Source organism: Myotis davidii, unplaced genomic scaffold, assembly GCF_000327345.1.
Source record: "Myotis davidii unplaced genomic scaffold, ASM32734v1 scaffold130, whole genome shotgun sequence".
NCBI classification, from domain to species: domain Eukaryota; kingdom Metazoa; phylum Chordata; class Mammalia; order Chiroptera; family Vespertilionidae; genus Myotis; species Myotis davidii.
The window spans coordinates 6,775,765-6,797,916 of record NW_006285040.1 but is presented as its reverse complement, the minus strand read 5'-3'; the positions used below and the strand labels follow the sequence as shown (position 1 = coordinate 6,797,916).

Genomic DNA, 22,152 nt, shown 5'->3' with positions numbered 1-22,152 from the left:
CCATGTTTATGAGATAATGTGCCATGCACCCATCACACACTGTTAGGGGTTATCCTGATCATTTTTTAGAAGAAGGAAAGGAAGAAGCAGCCTGCATTCTCCCAGGCCCATGTAGCCACTACCAACACACTGCCCAGCTGCCTGAAAATAGCCAAGTGTCTGAGCCAGGGGCAGGGAGATGGGCAACATCCCCACGAATGATACAGAGAATACTAGTTGATGAATCTGGGGGGTGGGGACAGGGATGGGATGAGGTGGAGAGAGTGAATCGTACTGAGTAACTCTTCTTTAAATATATGTACAAGGATTATTATCATAAGAAGTTTGCTGACCAGCTGTTCTCCGTCTCTAGTAAAGACAGGAGTCAGGGATTAGGACTTAAATTACAACTACAGATTTAGGTCAACTGTAAGAAAGAACTTAGAAGAAAAAAATGTGAAACCTACTTTAAGAAATTTAGAAACAAAATTTAACAACCCAACTCAGAGCTAATTCACACTTGATATAGGCTCTTCTTGAAGGAAGGGAACTAGAGATAAGATTTCCTCCAGGTCTGATTCTCTAAATGCTATACATAAGCCTCACATTTAATAAATAATATTAAGAATCACATCGCATCAATAGGTTAACAAACAGACTTACGTGCAGTTTTTGTTTTTGAAAGCACCAAGTGTGGCAGCCCAATCGCTGGGCGAACTGTGAAGTTTTCAATGTCCCAGTCAGCCCATGTGTGTGGCGGTCTGAGGTAGGACAGTGGATGGCTGTGTTGGTTCCTTGGGATAGTCTAACAGTAACTGATCGACCCCAGTCACTTTTATGGCACATCCCAGTTCACAAAGCAGTTCTGCAAACATTAACTGATTCATCCTGACAATAAGCCTGGGAATGGGTCTTACCATTACAGAGATGAGAACATTGAAATTCAAAAGGTCGCCGACTTGCCCAAAGCCCACAGTCAATGTCGGATAGGATTTACACTCAAACCGGGTTTCCAGATTCTGAACTTCTGTTCGTCCCGCTATCCCGATGCTCTTGAATTATCCCAGAATGCAGACTGCCTGCCACCTCTCTCTCAAGAATCACACAGTCCAGAGCCAACACATACATTTCGGTCTTAAACATCTGAGAGCGCATCCTGTAAGAGCTGGACCTATTTTCTGACTTTCACTGGGTCTGCTTTCCGGGCTATGTGTTTTCCCCCAAACCCAACCTCCGTCCTCTTGCTCAGCTTTCGAGTCTTTGACCAGCTCCTTCTGGGAGAATTCTACCCTCTGCCTGGTTTGGAACAGAGAGCCACCCTGATATGACCTTTAATCAGGAATGGGGGAAGAAAACATGCTTTTTTAAGGCTTAAAACAAGGTCACAGCACACAAAATCCCAGTTTGGGCTGAATTTTAGAAGACCTAAGTTAGGATCAAACTCATTACAAATTGGAAAAACAAATTATTACATTTCTACATTACTACTTTTAAAAGCATGCTTTAAGTACCACTGAAAACATTACACATATTAATGAGTAATAAAGTTTCATTGCAAACCAAACATGTTGATAAAAATACATGTCAAAATTCAGTAGGCACATGGATGCAATGACAAGCCAACCTAGTAAATGTTATGTCTGTGTTCTTGTGATTTTCCGTAATATTCTACTTCAGCAAAAGCACACTGCTTTAGCATTTCACTTCTAAGTTCAAAGCCTCAATGCTAAAGTCACCCAAGTCTGACTTGTAGGGAATGAATAATTGGCCTCTCAGACATTATTATACTTATTCTTACAATTTATTTTTCCAAGAACTTTCCTTTTTTAACAGAAAAACAGTCAGTGATTTGTTTGGCCAAAGAATCAGGAACACCAGTATTTGATAGCAAAACCTGCGACTGAGCAAACTTTCCCACCTACCTCATATTTGTTCTTTTGAAACATATTAATTTAGCCACAGATTTGCCAAGGGCATTTCTAATTAGGCATTTTTTAGTGTTTGAATCATACAGTAATCTTTGCATTATTTAGGAAAAATAAGCATCACTTCGGCCTTGCGGTAAAGTCTTTGTCTCCTTCAGAATCAGAACCTTAAGCCCAAAGGGATAGAGGGTCTGTTACCTTCTGAAAACTTGCTTGCCTGATCTCTCTAAGAACTAAGCATAGCCCTGGACATGGTATCTAAAGGAGACACTAAACTTCCTTTTTAGATTTAGGGAAGAGGTGGTAGATTATTGGAAATATATGCCCCTTACATTACAGTTTTGTTCTTTCTTATACCAGTGGTGTGTTGAAACTTTAAAATGAAGGACTTAAGAGGAAAGATATATGACAATTACTACCCTTGCTCTCAAATAATTCAAAATACCTTTGTCACGCATGCATTCACCATGAGTTTGTGAATCACCTTCAATGGTTGGGCACTGCTGGATTCTGGGGATTGGGAAAAGAGAATATAGTTCTTGCCTTCTAGTTCAAATAGCCAGCAGAGGTGACAGACCTTCTGAAAGATCACTTGAAAAGCGTGTACTATGGGCTGAATTGCGTCCTCTCAAACCCCAAATTCAAATGTGGAAGTCCTAACCCCAGGTACTTCAGAATGTGACTATATTTGGAGATAGAGTTTTTAAAGAGGTTGTTATGGGGGGCCTAATCCAATGACTGTCCTCATAAAGGAGAGAATGACACACAGACACACACAGAGGGAAGGTGATGTGAAGACACAGGAAGAAAAGGACCATCTACAGGACAAGTCTCAGAAGAAATGAACCCTGCCAACACCTTCCTCTCAGACTTCCAGACTCTAGAATAGTGAGAAAATAAACTTCTGCTTAGCCATCTAGTCTGCGGTGCTTTGTTTTGACAGCCCTAGCAAACTCCTACAGTGCTTTAAGGGCAATTTTAGTATAGGTCATATCAAATGTAATAGCTGTTGGAACATGTATCAATAGACTAAAAACAAACAAACACAACCAATATGTTTTGCAAAACATAGTGTCAACAGAAGAAATGTGGGTGGCAGTGAGCAGATCTGGAAGCGACTCCTTAGGCTGCAACTCCACTGGCTGCCGTGTCCTGTGTTTTTACCTAGTTCAGAATATGAGGAGCTGACAAGGACCCTGTGATAGAGGCTGCTGAGTACTGGTAACACGTGGGTCAGAAACACAGAGATAAGTTGATCTATCTTTCTGGAGTCCTTCTGTTCTTGCTGGACCCTAAAACTGCTGGTTCTTCTTGGTACTAGTCAACTGGTGCTCTGAAGGTGGACAGATGGCTTAAACTATATTCCATTCATTTTGTTTTCTGGATTCAAGTTTGTATTTTTTCATGAAGAGCAATTAAACTAACTTTTTTCTTTTTTTAACTTCACTAAACTCTCTCTCTCTTTATGGTGGTGGCGTGCGTCTCAGAAATGTAAGTCATCTGGGGAATCCACACGGGAATACCTCAAAACTGTTGTTTTATTAAAAAAGTAAGCCAAAGTGTGCCTTGATTTTCACAAGAGAAGTGTCCTTTTCAAAGTGTCTCCCATATAGAGATAAGCAATTGTTTGTTCTTGCTCAAGTAAAATCCTCAAAACCCTCTCGAACAGCAATTATCAAGCGGTGTGCCACAAGAATTTTTAAAACATGCAATGCCTGACTGTTTAGTCAGGGGCACTGACCTCCTTTCTCTTAGACTGTCAAATAAAAAAAAACAGCCAACACAACCATAGCCGTCTGGTGTGAATGAATCAAAATTATACCTATTTTTTTGTCAGATCTGCAAAAAATACATTTTTTGGTGTGCTGCAGAATTTAGTAATCAGATTCGGTGTGCCATGAGATGAAAAAGGTTGAAAACTGTTGCTCCTAGAAGACTGTTCTTTTAGAAGAAATCAGAGAAGCAAGCTATACCCTCACAATTAAGAAAACATTGTGAAAACATAGAGGGGAAGGAAAATTTTGTTGTTTTAAATTGCAGAACATGCAAAGGTTTTTGCTTTAAATTATGGGAAAGGTTGAGTGTTTATGCTTGCCACTAAATATATTAGTTAATGCACCTTTTTCTACAATGCTACATTTATGTCACTAATGACTACGTTTAAAAACAACAGAAATGACATGAAAAAAAACCACATGATTTTAAATACACTAAGCATGATAGATATGTATTTAAATATCCATGAGCCATTCTTAGGTGAAAGCAATTTTTTGCTTTCAAGTATACTGAACATATTAAACCCACAATATATGTAGATATAGTTTAATGGTGAAAATTTACTATTTCTTACTGATTCTCTTAAATGTATGTGATGGCTGGGTACTTCAGTTTCCACTGTGTGTCACGGCATACAAGTTGAGAGCACAATGCTCACGGTTTTTGCCTTTTTAAGTCTTTCAAGGCTTGTTTTACTCTCTGGATGATGCAACATAAAAAGATAACTTCATTTTTTAAGACCAAAAGGTAATTGGGTGGCAATGACCATGACTTGGTAGCCCAATTAGAAAAATAAAACGTGGAGAGAATCAGAGAGCACTCCTGCTAGGTCCTAAAAAAACAACCCACAAATTCTATCACCCTTTAAATTATTTTTTAATCTCTTTTAAGCTTTTCATTTCAAAACTTGCTATTTATTTTCCAATAGCATGGTCCACATATAGAATCAATCCAATTGACATGTCTTATCACTTCTCTACTGAATGTAAAATTTGAATGATACCTATACCTCATTTCTACGTTTGTATTCTCCTCTACTTACTGTCTTTATCACTATTCCTTTGGGGAGACTGTTACAGGAGATGGATCCCAAGGGTAGTTTCATAGCTTTATTCAGAGCTTAAATACACCACACACATATATGTTGCTTACTTAGTTGGTTAACTTGCTGTCTCAGAAGCCTGCTAAGAAGATGTTGCATGGCTTGATTGTTAATGACTATAATTATATTTTCTCTCCTTGAAGAAGGTCTATGTGCTCAAAAGAATGCACACACATGGCCCTTTTATGTCTTAACAAAGATAGGTGCCCACCCCGTGTAATTAGGAAAGCGGACTGGGGAAGCAGGTGTCCAACCTGCATAATTAATTCTTTGAGCAGCAAAGGAGTATATTTCATAATCTGCCAATTAAACAGTGTGTGTGTGTGTGTGTGTGTATCTGCATGTGTACATGCTCTATTCTGCCTAATTACCTCAGAGGTTGTGGAACCTAGTACTGCAATACAAGGGGAGATTACGTGCACACACGCACACTTCATTTCTGCAAATATCCTTTGAAATGGCGCTCTTAGGAATCTCCCTCAAAAGCCACTCTGCGCCCAGGTGTTACTGGTCATGTGAGAGGGCAGGATGTAAACTGAAACCATAAATGAGTTACAGGGATCATTTTCTCTGAACAGCATTGCATCAACGATTAGATGGTGCCAAAAGATGATGCACTGTCTCTCTGGAGACCAGACTTAGAGACCTGCCTAATCCTGTGCGCGCTGCTTGAAGATGAAGCACAAGGTGGAGGAAATGCATTGCAACCAGAAGACAAAGGACAAACAGGCAGAACACCGAGCCATTCTGGACGCTCTGAAAAGCAAAGTCAAAGTATTACTTGGTGCCCACGTTGGCAAACATTCTGGTATGGGAACTAACTGAAACATGCGGAGACATAATTTAAATACACACAGGCACACAGGCGTGCGCGCACACACACACACACACACACACACACACACACAGAGGAGCTGGCTGTGGTGACAATGGGTAATTACAGAGAAAGCATTACAAAACATTCTCAGCCGTAAATGTCCTTTTGCCAGAAGGGACAGGAAGGCCGTTTAGAGCAGGGCTGAATTACAACATGTGCTGACATTCCCCGCTTTTCCAGGGCCTGACAAGCTCTCAACCAGGAGAAATGGGGGGAGGGTGACAACAGGGCTTAAGGAGGAAGATGGTGTTTGCTCACAGATTGGTTAAGCCCATTGGCATGAGCTTGACTTGGGGTACAGATGTCCAGTATGGGCACAGAAAATATCCCCATTTTAAAAAATATTGCACAGCAGGTTATGTTACTGTCCAACATTACATGTCAGAGGTGGGTGTCTGAAACAAGCTGTGTCAACTTAAAGAGTGGAATCCTCTAAACCAGCCGTGGGCAAACTACGGCCCGTGGGCCGGATTCCGGCCCGTTTGAAATGAATACAACTATTGAAAAAAAAGACCGTACCCTTTTATGTAATGATGTTTACTTTGAATTTATATTAGTTCACACAAACACTCCATCCATGCTTTTGTTCTGGCCTTCCGGTCCAGTTTAAGAACCCATTGTGGCTCTCAAGTTAAAAAGTTTGCCCACCCCTGCTCTAAACTCACGCTGCTTGTGGGAAGCCACGTGGAGGGGCCACTGGTGAATTTGTGGGAACCGGACAGCTGTAGGACTTTATTTCTAAATTTCAACAAAGCAGAGAAAGGAAAAGGAAATCTCCTGGCAACAAAACGAAAGTGTTTACATGTGAAATTAATTGTGAGCACAAAGCGCTTTCAGAGTCACTGTTCCACAATGTAATATTCGGCTTGTTTGGCTGCTGAGTCTTTTAAAATTTGATTTCTAAGAATAATAGCAAAGACTTTCAAGAAAAGCAATGAATCAAGTCGGGAGCAAGCCACAGAAGGTTAACAACATTACTCAACTTTGCTTATTCACCACTATTTAAAACAGTTCGTTGGGTGAGTGTGGGGGCTTTGATGGTGTGTGGATCGGGGCAGGGTGCAGCAGCCACCGGGTAATTTGAGCGTGGTGAACAGGTTAGCAGCAAGCATCTGTGTTGAGCAAACGTTTCCTCTCATCCCAGCCTCATTCCTTTCCAAGAGGAACGTGCTTAGCACAAAGCAATCCACCTAAAGACTCCATAAATCCAAAAAAGGGAGTTACTGATCGAGGAATTCTCCGATTTCTGCCAAGCCTCCCTCCCCTGGGCTGGAGGTCAGCCGGGTACAGTAACAGAGCCAAACTGCGGACTGGACTCCAGGAATCAAGTTCACACTTCAAATCCGGACTTTTCATGGGCGACTTTTTCTTTTCAGTGACGAAGACAAAACAAAGCACAAAGAGCTGATAACAGCCCAAAGCAAACCAGAAGCAAAAGTACAAGAATAAGGCTTGGAAGCCAATCTCATAAGGGATATCTAAGAAGAGATTTTTTTTTTAAACAAAGAGGAAAAAAAAAATACAGCAACTGTTTAAAGCCCTGGGTTGAGATTAAGCAGTTTGTGAATGAACAATAAAAAGTAAACGGCACAAAACAAGATATTTGCTCTTTTCAGCTGAAAAAAAAAAAATATTGGCCTTTGTTAACTAGCAGGGAAATAAAGGAAAAAGGGCCCCCTTAAGCATTTAAGCAGAGCATAAGCTTTTCCTGCCTTTATGACCTCAACAAGTATGTTAATGAAATCTTCTACCCCCCTGGAGTGAAACCAGAGTAAATATTTACTTAACACATCTGAGTTCTAAGTCTGGACCACCCTACTCCCTTATATAAATTGGTTTTCATTTGTAATCAAGAATTTAAAAACACTACATTTTGTCATGTTTTTCCTACCTTTAAGAGAAAAGGAGGAAAGGAAAGGAAGAAAAACTCTCTATTGTGCCCTCATACAACAAACTGCACTTTGAATTTTTGAACTGTATATTCTTTTGCCACAAATGAGAATAATGCTGTTGATATGCTTTCCAATACAAGACATCTGGAGATAGCAGGACTTTTTCCAAGCACATTCCAAGGTTAATACAAAACACCTAGACTTGCTTTTATGAGCTGGCTTGAATAATTTTAGGTATGCTGGCTTTCACCTACAAAAAATGGTTATAAGAAGTCTAATTTCTACTCACCAAGAATACTATGTTTTCATTCCTCTTGTCCTAAAATGACTGTGCTAACCATTAAAATCTTATGAAAATTTTTTCCTAACAACATGGAAAAACACAAGTCTTCAAAAATCAGATTTCTTTTATTAAAGTCCTCAATCAAAGGCTAGTGAGATATGTAAGACATTCGGACTTGGGATTTTTCTTGATCGGAGTGAACGATGAGACAGACAGTTGCTTTTGATAAGTTTGTGGACATTTCAAAAACATTCCTCTTTCGGACATGTGCAAGAGGGAGCTTTCAAGAAAGTGTGCACATGCTTGTTCCTAAGGAAACGACTCTCTCTCTCCATCAGCGCTCCCTCTCCACTGGCAGCTGCGACCCCGACCCGACCCCTCCGCATTCGGCGCACTGTCCTGGTCACCTAGAGACTTATTTCTCTGCAGCAACAAGCAGAATCCCAACAGATAACCAAATTCTAAGGAAAAGTGGTCATTGTGGGAGGGTGTATTTGAAATGGGTTTAAATCAGAGTCTTGGTTATTTCCTGAGAAGTTTGCCTTTAAATAAAAGGAAAATATTTCCGGATCTGTACCCTCCTGCTCCAAGTACTCAGGTCACAAAGTGGTCACTAGACGGCTTCCAATACCCTGTCATCCAAGAAAACTGGCACAAACTAAAAGTCCAAGAGGAACAGAATAAGATTAAGATGGATGTACCCCTGTAACCATCTGGATTTTCAAACCCACTGGGTGCAGCATGGTCCGATTCACTGGAAGGCTTCTCTGGCTCCAATAAGGGGTCAGCCAGCCAGTACCATGGGAAGCAGAGAAGACCTAAATGGTGGCCACCAACACAAATCAGTAAGATGTTTCAGGGCTGGAAGTCACGGAAGAAACAAATACCTCAAGAGTTTTGAAGATTACTACAAAAGGCATGCCAAATCGTGGGGCTAAGTTCCCTGGAGGACTCACATCCTCTAATTGATATGAAAAAAAGAGAAATAGAAACTCAGACCTTCATTCCAAATCCTGATTGCATTCTCCAACAGAATAACTCTACCTCATCTTTTTGTCTCTCTTCCATTGTAAACCAGTCATGAAAACTGTATTTCTCCAAAGGAAGAGAACTAGGAACAATACACGGAACTTGTCAAACCCACATAGGCAGAGTATGTAAATTTGGGAGCCACAGTTTTCTGTGGAAATGAATATAGAGTTCATCATAATGTGTTTTTGTTTATTACTAAATTTTAGGCATGTTTTCCAGGTGCACTCATTAATCCTCACAGTGCTGTTTCAAGGATGAAATGCATCAATATATATAAAATGCTAGCAAAAGGGTCAGGCACATGAGCAATTGGATATGGGTAAGCGAACACTATTATTATCCTCACTATTCTACAGATGAGGCTGCCCAAGGACAAACCCAAGAAATGGGAAGACAGGCTGCGAACACAGCCTCTCCTCTCACAGAATGCAGTCCCTCAATACCCATCTTCTCTGCCATTTCCCCAAAGCCACCTGGTGTGATGCCACAGCCCCCTAGTGCTGGGGCCTGTTTCCAATCCCCCAAGTAGGTGTTGAGCATCTCCACTTAGTGCCTTCGTGATGAAATTCAGGTGGATTTTTGACGCCTATTGTCAAGAGTAATTTTCTCAGGAACATATGTTGCTCTACTACCTGTGTTTCTGATAAATAGCTGCCCTTCAAAAATAACTTACCTTAAAAAAATAGCACTGTTTGAGGACACAGAGGGTTTGTAGTACAATATTTATATCTGGTAATCACTGCAGCTAATTATAAAGGGCATTTGCTAAGAAACCAAATTGTTTTAATATGACCCCCAAATGAACTCTCAAACAACATCTCAGATGGCCTAGCAATGGACAACCTAATTCAGAATATCTTTCTTTCATCAGATGCATTTGAAATCATGTTGGCTGTAAGTCTGCTTTTCAAAATTTTATCCAAGTAAAAAATAAACTGCTTAGAGGACATTAAAATCTTATCTTTATCAATGATCTGCAGATATACAAACAATACACTACATAAAAATATGAAGTGATCCAAGTTGAAGAGGAAGGACTTATTAGACCAGAGAGGCAGTGTGTAAACTACTAAGAATGGTGACTGGAATAAAAAAACAAATTTAACCTGACTCCATTTGGAAACTTTTAATCAATGTGGTAGGAACACAGATAGTTCTAATTTGTGGTGTTCCTCTGGCTTGGTACAAACAACATCAGAACACCTGATCAACTTAGTAAAAATTCACATTATCAGATGAATTATTTCTGTGATGCCAATTAATAAATTTAATTGAATTTCTGAATGAATTGATTATGACAGTATAGACAGTTGTGCTTCATATAATAAAATTAAGATTTAAAAGGCAGTCCTCATTTAAAAAGGGATAGGCTTAATGAAGATGAAATGAAAAGATGCGGAGACTTGGCTCCTAGACCTTGGTAACAAGATCAGAACAATTTAAGATCCTATTATCGAGAAATGAGCAAAATATCCAAGGCCAGGGTCATTTTATGATGCATCATTAGACCTAAGGCTCCACAGGGCAGCATGAAATGGAGACTCAGTTATGGTTCAGAGCATCCAGGCTTCAGAAACAGTCAAATCTTGGTAATTAAAGATCAAAATATGAAGATGAGAAGGCATCAGAGAAGATGTGGGCAGAATTTCTGATGCTGTATTATCTGAATTGGTTGGGTATACAATCTCATTTGTCTAATAAATGAATCAATAAATATGTACTAAGTACTTACTTTCTGCGACATATTGAATATTTGGTAGGTAGCTTTCAATCCTATAGAATGAACATCTTATTAAAGAATATGTCCCATTAGTTTGAGTTACAAGTACTAAAGTAGCAAAGAAAACACATTTTAAAAAAACAACACCTTTTTAGAACTAAGCCACTAAATCCAGGGACATCTATTTGGGAAAGTAGTGGGCTAGTTAATTCATCTTTTCAAATTCTAAATCTCATACCCATTCAACTGTAGCCCCTGATATTGTCCGTTTCAAATAGTGGGTCCATTTCCTGCACAGTATTCATTCTTCCAGTTGGGATTATATCCCTAATGTGCAGCAGGCACTAGACTAAGTGTTCAAGGATGTGCTACCACACACACACACACACACACACACGCACACACACACACACACACACACGCACGCATGAACTGAGATTTAGCAACTGTGGCAAATGTGCAAAGAACAGACTTTGAGGTCATGGTCCCAATCGTGTTTTGGGTAACTTTCTCTACCATTACACTGTGAAGGGAAAGAAACAGTATGTCTTGGGAAAGTAACATATTTTTCCGTGTATAAGATGCCCCCCCTTTTCCAACCCAAAATTAATAAATCAATATTTTAAACATCTTGCTGGTTTTCCTCTTAAGGCCTTCTTCTTTTTTGACATCTTAAGGAGTTGTTCTTCCTGTTTGCTCCGCTGTCTGATCATACACTCAGTGGGAGGAGGTCCAAATTGTCTCTCTGCAGCTCTATTTCCATGCTCTTTTGCATAGCTGATTATATTCAATTTGAATTTTGCAGAGTAAGACAATCACTTATCAGTTTTTATCTTTTTATTTTTTGACATCTTTATGGGCTCAGAATGCTCCTGTTCCTGTTGCATCTGTGCATTCTTCACCTCCACCTCCAATTAAGGCATCAGCTGACATCAGTAACAGTAAGGCTCGTGATTGGAGGAAGCCTGTTTGACAAGGTATGGGCAGCTATGCACCAACATGGCTCCCTCCTCGGCTGACTTCCATGTATAAGACACCCCTCGATTTTCAGTCTAATTATTTTAGAAAAAGATAGCATCTTATACACCAAAAAATATGGTACTTAGTAATAATTTCTTACTTGGGCTCATATTTATAAGCATCTTACTCCATATATTTTTATCCATCTAACTACTGACTATAGACCTTCCTTGACAGTTCTGAATGTTGACTGCCAAAGACGCAATATCTTCTCCTAATTTCTACTCTTTCCGGTCCAAGAATAGGTTGCGTCTGACACTGCCTTCATCCAATGAATATGTCCTCAAAATGTCTAGACCCATTTTAAGCACAACTTGTGTCAATTTCTCCTTGTTCAGCGACTGGGCTGCAGTACTTTTCCCTGCTGGAATGGTATCAAACACAATTCAGACAGGAAGGTTGTTACCTGCCCCAGTCATCAAAGGACAGTGGTGTGTGATGGTGATCTGAGTACGGGCTAAAGCGGAGAAGGGAGAAGAGCTGGAACTGGGCAACCATGCCAAAGCTTCCGTGCACATTATGAATCTCCCCCTTGTTTTAATTACTTATTAAATGGTAGGAGTCTCTGGCTCCTGTTTTTTTGTTTGTTTGTTTTTTGTTTTTTTACTGGCAATGGCTATTCAGCTGTTCTCCTTTCTTTCTAATCAAACAGAACTTCCTTTCATTGGCGACATTCTCTTATGTATCTCCTTCTCCTTGCTAACCATGAGTTATATTTGTATTTTAGTCTATGAAAGTAAGGATGAACACTGAAAAAGCAGTCTAATATCAAGGGTTTAAAACTATCTCCAGCTAGATAATCATAATGCTTTTAAGGCAAAAAGCTTAGATTGAAACCTATTCTAAGGTAATAACAGGCAATAATTTTATTTATGAAGATTTCATTACCTTGTGAAACTGGAGTAGATTTTGCTCTACTGTCATGAATACCTCAATCAGATTACTGAGAGACAAACTGCGGGACCGCTGGGAAAACACCATTAATAACCCCGTGCATAATGGCACTCCACAGCTAAGGTTTTGGATGTATGAATCTACTCTAAAATGAGATTCCTCTTTCATCAGGCCAAACCAAGCTAAGTGTGAGGACTCTCTCAGGACATCTATCTAAGCAAGAAGGGAACACTGAATTTAGCTGTTTTTGTAGTGTATTTAGATTTCACTTAGTTCCCCTCTATCCCCCTCCCGCCGCCCCCCAATTACGCCTTCTGAAGTGTTCAATGAGAGGGACTTTTTTAAATAGCAAATGCAAAATCTGTGTGTATCTATATATTTTATAATCTGAATGGTCTCAACTCTACAATGTATTGGACAGTTGCTAGTTATAAATCTCAAGGTGAGCCACCTTGTTCTACTCCAAGCAGATCTCCATGTATCCAGGACCATTAACTCATACAGTTATTCCACAGACATTTACTGACCACTAAGGATGTGTGGGGTCCTGGATAGGTATGGATAGTACTGGAGCAGCCATCAGACTGGTTCACAGATACGGAATCTGTTCCAGGGCCCATTAGACCATGCCAATGAAAGCTAGGGTTTCCCACCACTTTGTAGAAAGAAAAAGCCAATCAACTTCACTAGCTTTCCCTCTCAATGATGAAACTTTTCCACATCTACATTCACCATCCTGCTGATACTACGTGTGGGTGTGCATGTACGGTGCAATTGAAACTTCATGGCCCATGCACAGAACTCGGTATTTTGTGGAAGAGCCACACTAGAGGGGCCAAAGAGCCGCATGTGGCTCTTGAGCCACAGTTTGCCGGGCCGCAGTTTGCCAACCACTGTATAGAGGCAAAGGAAAAGAATGAGGCATCACAGCCTCAATTGCTACCAAAGAGAAAATGCTCAATTACTAAGGGTCAATTTTCTGATTTCAAGTTTCCAATCTTGGAAAGTAGAAAAAAGCTTCAGCTATAGGTAGAATATTGGAAGTGTAATGAGTATACAGAGGAGCATGAGATGATTCCCACTGGATGTACTGGGGTGAGTTTCATAAAGGAGTTGTCATTTAAATTTGGTCTGGAAGAATAGCTTTATTTTGTCAAGAGGAGCATTCTTTCTAGGATTGAGTAAGCAGAGGCAGTGAGGAGGGACTCCTGGGGCACATTAGAATAACAAGTGGCTTGCTTCCTCTAAGAAAATATATTCCATCCTGGCTAGAAATACAGTATTAGTTCACATAGTTCCTGGCATGGCTGCCCAGCCAAGAAATAAAAAATAAATTTCTGGAGGTCTAAACACAGCAGTTGGGTAAAAAAAATTGTTTGAAAGTATGAAGTGTGAATAGGCAGAAAGAATTCAAGGAGCAATGCTTATCTATGTCACTTTTATTGAGAGACTCGGTGATAAGTCAACCTCATCTGAAGGGGCTAAAAGAGCGAGCGAAATCATTTCATGCTGAAAATCTTGCAGCTGATGCATTCTAAGGTAGGAGACAGCGCTCTATCCAGAAATTTCAGAAAAATCCTTCTTGTTCTTGGCTTTCCCCAAATTTTGCATATCATGGGATGGGATTCCCTTTAGACGGTCACCAGACTACTGACTAAATTACTAACAGCCTGTAGGCCTCAAATTGTAAACAATTTTATTAGGATGGTGTAAGTGTTGGCGTGAATCTTGAATAAGTATGTCTGGCTACTCAAGAAGAAGTGGAGGGAGAGAGAACCAGCTGGGTACATGTGGCGACACCCAGCTAGCCTCCCAGAAGGGAAACATGGTGCTGCAGCAACACCTCTCTGGCCAGGCAGACACCTCGGTATTGCTGGGATTTGCCAATGGAAGTGCTGCCACTTTCACAAAAGAAAAAGGTTAAGTGTGCTCCTTTCTTCCTCCCCAAGTCCTCCTTGCTAGGGACCTTCCTTCGCGCCACCACTCTGCCCAAGCCCAAAGGCAGATAGACGCAGCAAAGTAATAAGTTACATTTAACCTGAAAATGTATGTGAGTGTGTGTGCTCCTTTCTATCGGGCACAACCAAAAGGCAAAGCTCCTGACCCAGGTTGGAGCCTTGAGTGACAGCCTTGGGCCATGTCTAAGATGCCTGCTCAGCAGTTTCCTATGGCTCACCTCATCAGGTCCCAGACTTCTAGGTCTAGTATGTGAGCTCTGTCCTTGATAGCAAATGGGCCCTAAGTGGACAAGGACATTCCCTACTGCAGTAAAAATGCATTATGCTCGCTTTCACAAGCGTACTTTCTAATGGGTTTCTAATATATTCTGGAATATGTTTCTCTCTTATCTAAATCTACCCACATATCCTCAATTCTTCATTCACTCAGTATTTATTAAGGACTGGCACTACTAGTGCTCTAGGAATAGAAAGCTGAAGAAGGCATAGCGCAGGTTCTCAAGGAGCAAATAGCGCACTTCTAGGTTTCAAATTTTGTGCCAACTCCAACTGGTTGCTAATGGTACACTATACTGAAGATTTTGAAATTATATTTAGGCTGAATAATAATAATAATAATAATAATATTAATAATAATGTCAGGGTTGATTAACAATGTCTGCCACAGGTGCAGCAGGAGTTAATGGTAACATGTATGTCATATATTTGCTTCTCTGGGTCTAGCTTAATTTCTATGTCCTGAAAAAAAAAAGTGCTCTACAATCTCCAGTCCACAGTCCTCAAGCACTCTTCTAGATTATACTATATTACACTGTTAAGTTTGTCATGCCTGTTAGTCTTCCTTCCACATCTAAAATATAAACCCACTGAGGGCACAGAGCAAATGTGCACTTTCTATAATACAAAGAACTAAGCACAAATAAAATGCTCAAAAAAACAAACCAACAAAAAACCAAACACCTCATTCACTTGACATGGGGAACACATACATAATCTTACTGCTAACTCTTCTTGTCTCTTCAGCACTTTCAGACATGGCATCTGTGTGTCCTTAGGATCATCTTCAAAATACCCCAGAATCAGATTATAGTGGAAATAAGTGAGGACTTTACATTTCCAATACTAGGATCCTTCTGGATTCTGGAGGGGATATGTGTGGCTGCAGGAAAAGTTGCTGTGAGCTTTGAGCATTGCAGCTGGATCAAACCTAGAGAGCTAGCATCTCACCAGGCTGCTCAGAGTGGCATTAAAAGCTGGTAAAGGTGAGCAATTGCAAGCCACTCTTTTTTGGTAAGTGCTTTTATGGCTTAAACACAGTTTTTTTCACTCCTGTTAATAAATTATGGAAAATAACTTGTTGTGAAAACTAAAATACATTCACATCAACTTCCTAGATTTTTAGAAGAAGGTAAAGATACATATGACTTCTAGTTCACCCAAACTAAACATGATTAAGTCATTAACGATAAATATATCCAACTTCATATATATTAGCATTCATAGACCAAATAGTTACTGATCTTCTAACATATATTTAATACTTTATTAAGCACTGTACATGAACCTTATAACCCCTCTTGATGCCTATAATTTAGGTGGTCAATGAAAGAACTGCATATGACCCAACCAACAAGTAATGCAGAGAGGTATAATCTAATGTTATACCCAGGTTAATACTAAGTCACTGCTACTAATAACTGAATTGATATTTAGAATTTAGTTGCATGCCTAAATCCTTGTTAATGCTTAAATCCTAAATCATTAGAGCTGCTAACACTTGCCATGCATTAGAAGATCAATTTTAAAATCACTGCTATATTTTATACCACTGAGATGAGATATTCTTGAAGCACCCCTAAGTGCAAAATATGACTAGAAATACCCATTTCACATAAATTTAGACCCAATAAATCATATTTTCAACAGCCATAATTTCTACAGACAGGGGCTAAGATTTATGGTGAACCTGCCTTCCAGTTGAAAGCAAAGGAGAAGTTTAAAATTGGAATCTTTTAATATATCTTGATCAACCAAGATGACAATTCCAAGTGCATTCAATACATTTTCCTCTGGTATATTCTCATTGGATTTGCAGATAAAATTTCTTTCTTCTAGTCTCTTCCTATATAACAAAGGAATTATTCAAATAATTCAGATAAATCCTTCCCACTCCTATATCACTCCTGCAACATTTTAAGTAACCAAAATGAATCAGACGAAATCAAGTGGCTTTTTTAAAAAAGCATAATTATTCAGATAATTGCCTCAACCCTCCATTTCACTTTCCCTGTGAGGATAAGGCCTTAAAAGACTTTCCAGCCAGAAACAGCACTAAGTAAAATATGTGCAAGACCAAGGAAGTTACAATATTTCACTCTAAGACTAATCTTTAGCCAGTCCAACGTTGATGAATATTTAATGTATTAAACTAGAAATCTGGAGGTTATTCATATTCATATTTTAGAAGTCTATTTTCTCTATTTTAAAAGTATTCATCTTAGGATTTAAAAGAAAGTGAATTCCTTCCGTGCATTTATGATGATCTGATTTACATACAAGTTTTAAAGAACTGTATTGGGTTAAAATAGAATGATGCTTTGAATAGCTGTTTATTCAAAGATTTCTGCTACTATATACCCTCTCCTGCCTGAATTATCTATGTAGCTCAAAAGGAAGCTGGACTGAAGTTAAATCCAGATAGACCATCCCTGCTGTCCTAATTCCCTAAACAATTCCCAATTCTCCCTCCCTGTTACAGTGTGCTGAAAGGCCTGGTGAAAGAGAAGATAGTACCATATAAAATTACCCCCCTAGGAACTCTTCAGCATCCCCACAATCAAGAATCACTGTGAGCAACTTGTAAATTTACATTCTAAAACCCACTGGCAAAGCTACCAATAGAACCACATCCCTCCTCAATCTTTGTCTATTTCTTTAAACAGGAAAACCTTATGTTAGTGGAGAGATTATTCAAAGAGTCTCCTTATAAACCCATGAATGCCACTTCACAGAGTACAGAAAGCAGAGCTCTATGAACCATACAATGGAGTCAACTCATCTTTTCTAAAAGCTCAGCAACAGCCTTAAAGAGAACTTAATTTGTTCCAATTCCTAGGTCTCTGTTAAAATATAATGAGCCCATGCTTTATGCCACTATGAGTCCATGGCACACACATACTCAGAGGCAAGTTTCCTGCACAGAGGGTAGGCATGCTGAAAATCACAACTTAACCTTGACATTTTTCAAACTATTCAATAAAACCATCTATGCATTCTGAAGTATTTTCTTCTCACTGACGTATCAAAAGCAGGTAACTTTAAAATAAAACATCTAAGTAAACACCAAGGACCCATACAAAACAGGACTCCTGAGTTGCACAATCCCAGGTGCATTGTCATCTATGTAAGTGGCGCCCCCTGGAGTTGTGCTTATAGGGTCCCATACACAGCATATAATGTGATTGGTGCTTCTTACAGCTAACAAAGTGGTTGTATTTTTTTTTTTTTTTTTTGGATAATGCAAAAGGCACTCACTCTAGGATTCATGAGCGAATCTTCAAATTATTGTGAAACATTATTTTAGGGTATGTAAAATGTCTAGCTATCTCGAATTCTGGAGTTCTTTTATGGAAATGAGCCGATTAAAAATCTGTATTTGGCATAAGCCCTTTACTTAACAGGGTAAATACACTGGCTGTAGATCCTCTATAGTGTTTTAAATTATGAAAGTGGAATAACATGTTTAACAGAAAGGGAGTTTTATGTTTTCTAGAGGTAACCAGGTGTTAAATCTGCTTCGCTAGCAGTGGTTTCTATTGCATGTGGGCTAAATCTTTAAGTAAGCTAGTTACAGATCAGCAAAATAATTTCAGTTTTAATCAAAGAAAGAAAAACTTCATTTTGCCCCAAACTGAAAAAGTGGAGGTACAAAACATGTCTAATATCAGTTTTATAGAAACAAAATTGGAATTTTTTTTGCATTAACATGTACAAAGATTTTTAAGAGCTCTGACCTCCCGGGATGAGAGAATTGCTAGAAAGTTACTTGGAATCACCCACAGACAATAACTGTCGGTGGTTTCATTTCAGGCAATGGCTTGTGCCAAAAGGAACTGACATCTTGATGAAAGGATCACCAAAAAGTTGTAAGAATTTTTCCATGAGTGAAAATCCTTCCAAGAGCAACAAACTGTGATTTCTCATTCGGCCACCATACATAAATGACAACTGTAAGAAATTAACTACATGTAATAATAATTCGAATTTGCTCTTCTGCATTCAAATCATTCCAACTTTCACTCTCAGCTTTGGCTCACATGCTTGCTTTCCACAAAGCTCACTGCACTCACTGTTACAGAAACATGACACTCTTTGAGCTTGATCTATAGGGCTAGTTTTGGCAGGGTTGGCGGTCGAATTTATGTTTAACCAAACGGGACACCTGACATGTTACAACCATTTATGGTGACACAGAGAGTAAGGTTCTGGGATAAGGTGATGTGGCAAGTCCCGGTAAAAGATAATTAAATAAACAAAAAAACTTTGCAGCAGTTTATTTTATTACCATCCTGGTACTCTGGGACAATGGCTAATTAGGAATGTACTATGAAGTTAGGAATTATTGGCACAAAAACCTTAATCAGTTTAATTTTCTGCTCATCCCTTTTGTTCCTCTAACCAAGTCCCTTAATTTGATCATTATTAAAGTCCGAGCAAGAACTATTTTATTTGGTGCTTCGAAATCCACCTGTTGAAATGACAGGTGAGGCATACACAGAAAATAAAGAGCCTACTTGATAATAGGATTGAAACTGAACTCATTTAATTGCTTCTGATTCATTTTTCTCCTTGGAAGCTTATACTTGGGTTGTGCTCAAAGAAAACATCAAGTATATCAGATTCAATTTTGATTCATTAAATTCCGCCCTCGTTTAAAAGGAAAAACTAAAACTAAATTTGGAAATCACACAGTCTAAGTGGCAAAGGGGTGTTTTAAAGAGTATAAACATCTGCAGGAGGACATGCTGTATTGATCTGAAAAGTTTCATGAGATTTCTATTTTTTTTTCAATTCAACTTATTTGCAAAGAGGAAATTTTTCATAGGAGATAAATATACTTATTTAATGTGTATTTCATCTAATTCTTTAATCAGCCATCAAACACTCAACTGCCTTCCCTGTGGATCATGCTTGTTAAAAAATAGCTTCCCTTTCATTTAGGGGAGAACATGCTTGATTTCTAAAACTGGGCATGTGTCGCTCATAAATCAACAAAAAAAACACAATGCTAATTATATTTGATACAGTAGACAGAGTGCATTAATATAAAAGTCCATGTTCTTCATAGATATTGCTCGTAAGGACAGCAGATACCATACCATAGCCATCTGATTAGCTGGACACAGACTCCTACTTTTGGGGTAAGTTCTGGCTGTCTCTAACATCTGACCCATGGCTTTGTTTGAGCCCTACTGCTATGAGCCTTTCCTTGCATGTCACAACACATCACTCTTCTTAAAGAACAGAACGGTTTCTGTAGTTCAAGTTAAATTAGTCTTCACTTCTGAAAAAGGAATTTCAGTTTTCTATTCAAGATGATTAAAAATCCAAAGATCTAATTCACCACATCCAATTCATATAAATTACTGCACTGCAAAGCTCCCACATGCTGGAGATAGAACCTTCTAAAGGTCAGATGGGGTAAGAACAATGAAGGGTTGAGGCGGGGTGACGGTGGGTGGCTGACATTTATACGGAATAAAGCCGGAATGAGACTGAGAATCTCCTTGGATGACCAGTTCTTACCATTTTGAGGATCATAGCAGCCTTGGACTTGCACCCTCCCTGTCTTCAGTCCAGGGAGACCAACCTGCAAAATATGTTTAAAATAGTAGACAAATCGCCTCACCACCGGTCAGCAAATGAAGAATGCCTGTTTAGGGGTTACAGACAAATAACCACTTCCTGTGGTTAAGATAAGTTACATGCAAATTACTGTTACTGTGGGGCTTCTGAAGGAGCTTTCCAAGCTGTCTATAGGCTGAAATAGGGGACAAAGGAATCCCTGGTACCTGGCTTTGCAGAACCCTGAGCTATTCTTAGTGTTTGGTTCATTTTTTAAATTGCAGTTCAAAAGGTTTAGCAACTTAAAAGTAGAACCAAGTGATAAAAATAGATTGTTTTCTGGCTGCTCTTTGTTCCCAGACATACTACTGGCAATATATTTGCAATCAAGACAGCAGAATAGGAATTAGCTTTCCACCGTGTAGTGTAATGCCTCAGAGTGGATATTTTTGGAAATGGCACTGCATTACATAACCTTCCGTGTTGGGGGGGGGGGCTACATTGGGGGAAAAAGTCAGGAATATACACCTTATGCCCTTCTCCCTAAACAAATCAACATTAATGCACATGCTGCAGTGATTTTCCTCTCAACCTTTAGGTCATCACAATACAATTCTTTTGTTAACGTAAGTTAGGACAAAAATTAAGATGAATGGAGAAACTAAAAGTTCTCCAAAAGGGTATCATAAGCTTAGAGTTCCCCTATGTTATCATACCTACATATAAATGCAAATCCGATTATTATCATTATCAATCAAAAAGCAGTCATCTATTCTTACGCCACCCCTCTTCCCCCAAAGTTCAACTGCTTTAAAAGAAAATGCAGGGGGAAAGTGTTGGAAGATCGAATGCCTCCAAAGACCCTTGGCGGCAACAGCAGCGTTGAAAGAGTAATAAAGTGTAAAGATGGAAGGACACGAATTCGTGTAATAAAAGGGGGCGGGGGTGCATGCCGCAAAGTGCATTCAATGCAAAGACACGAAACAGTCCCCAACACTGCTTTTTATGAGCAAGAAGAACAAAAATTAACCACACCAACAAACAAAAGATTAAAAAAATTAAAACAAACAAAGCCCGCCCCTTCCCCAAAGAATTCTCCCTCTTGTGCATTTTTTTTTAAAAGCCCAATTTAAATTCCAGCCTTAATGCAGCAGATCCCAAATACCAGAATTTCTCCAAGGTACATGCGTGAGCTCTTTAAAATGTAGAGGGAAGAAGCATGAACTCTGCAGGGTTGAAGGGTCCGGCTAAGAGTAAAGGCAAGAACCCGACACAAAAGAGAAAGCAGCGCTCCCGGCCGGCGATGGGAATGGCATATACTTACAGACAAAAGCCCCGCTCCCTGTGCACTCTCTCCTCTCTACACCTGAAACACAAATGTGGATGAAAAAGGGCATCATGCAAGAAAGACAGCTGGGGGGGGAGTCTTCACAGCAACTTTATGAGGTTAATGTTTTTGTATCCTTATGTCATAGATAAGAAAACTGAAGCATAAAGAGGTTAAATAATTTTCCCATGGTTGCACACGCAGTAAATGGCAAACATATGATTGTTTCCCCTTGGAGATATGCAAGAAGGTGGTGGATATAGAGATCTGGAGCTAAGGAGATAAATTTCATTTGAATATAGGCCAATGTACATAGGTACTAATCTACACTAATAAAAGAGAAACATGCAAGGCCTCCCCGCCCCCGGCGGGCTTCTCCGCCTCGACGTGCGGTGGCTTTTCAGACAAATAAGGAGGTGGAGGAGGCGGTTTGGGGGCGCGCCAAGCGAGAAGGCGGCCAGGGCGCTGCACAGCCCGGCGCGCTGCCAGGGCCGCGGGGAGGCGGCGCGGCCGGTACTGTAAT

At 39.6% G+C, this 22,152-nt stretch overlaps 1 protein-coding gene across 3 annotated transcripts in view; it reads right to left on the bottom strand.

Annotated features, from left to right (window-relative positions):
- Nucleotides 1–22,152, bottom strand: part of NREP (neuronal regeneration related protein) — a 29,168-nt gene that overhangs the window by 6,509 nt on the left and 507 nt on the right. For 2 of the 3 annotated variants that reach the window (XM_015558466.1, XM_006755293.2), the window contains exons 2-3: nt 21,627–21,668; nt 20,264–20,327 (exon numbers count right to left, since the gene is read on the bottom strand). In XM_015558466.1, coding sequence (XP_015413952.1) covers nt 20,264–20,278 — 15 coding nt within the window. In that variant the 5' untranslated portion in view covers nt 20,279–20,327; nt 21,627–21,668. Of the gene's footprint in view, nt 1–20,263; nt 20,328–21,467; nt 21,564–21,626; nt 21,669–22,152 lie in introns of those variants that run through there. The other variant, XM_006755294.2, reaches the window with a different exon arrangement.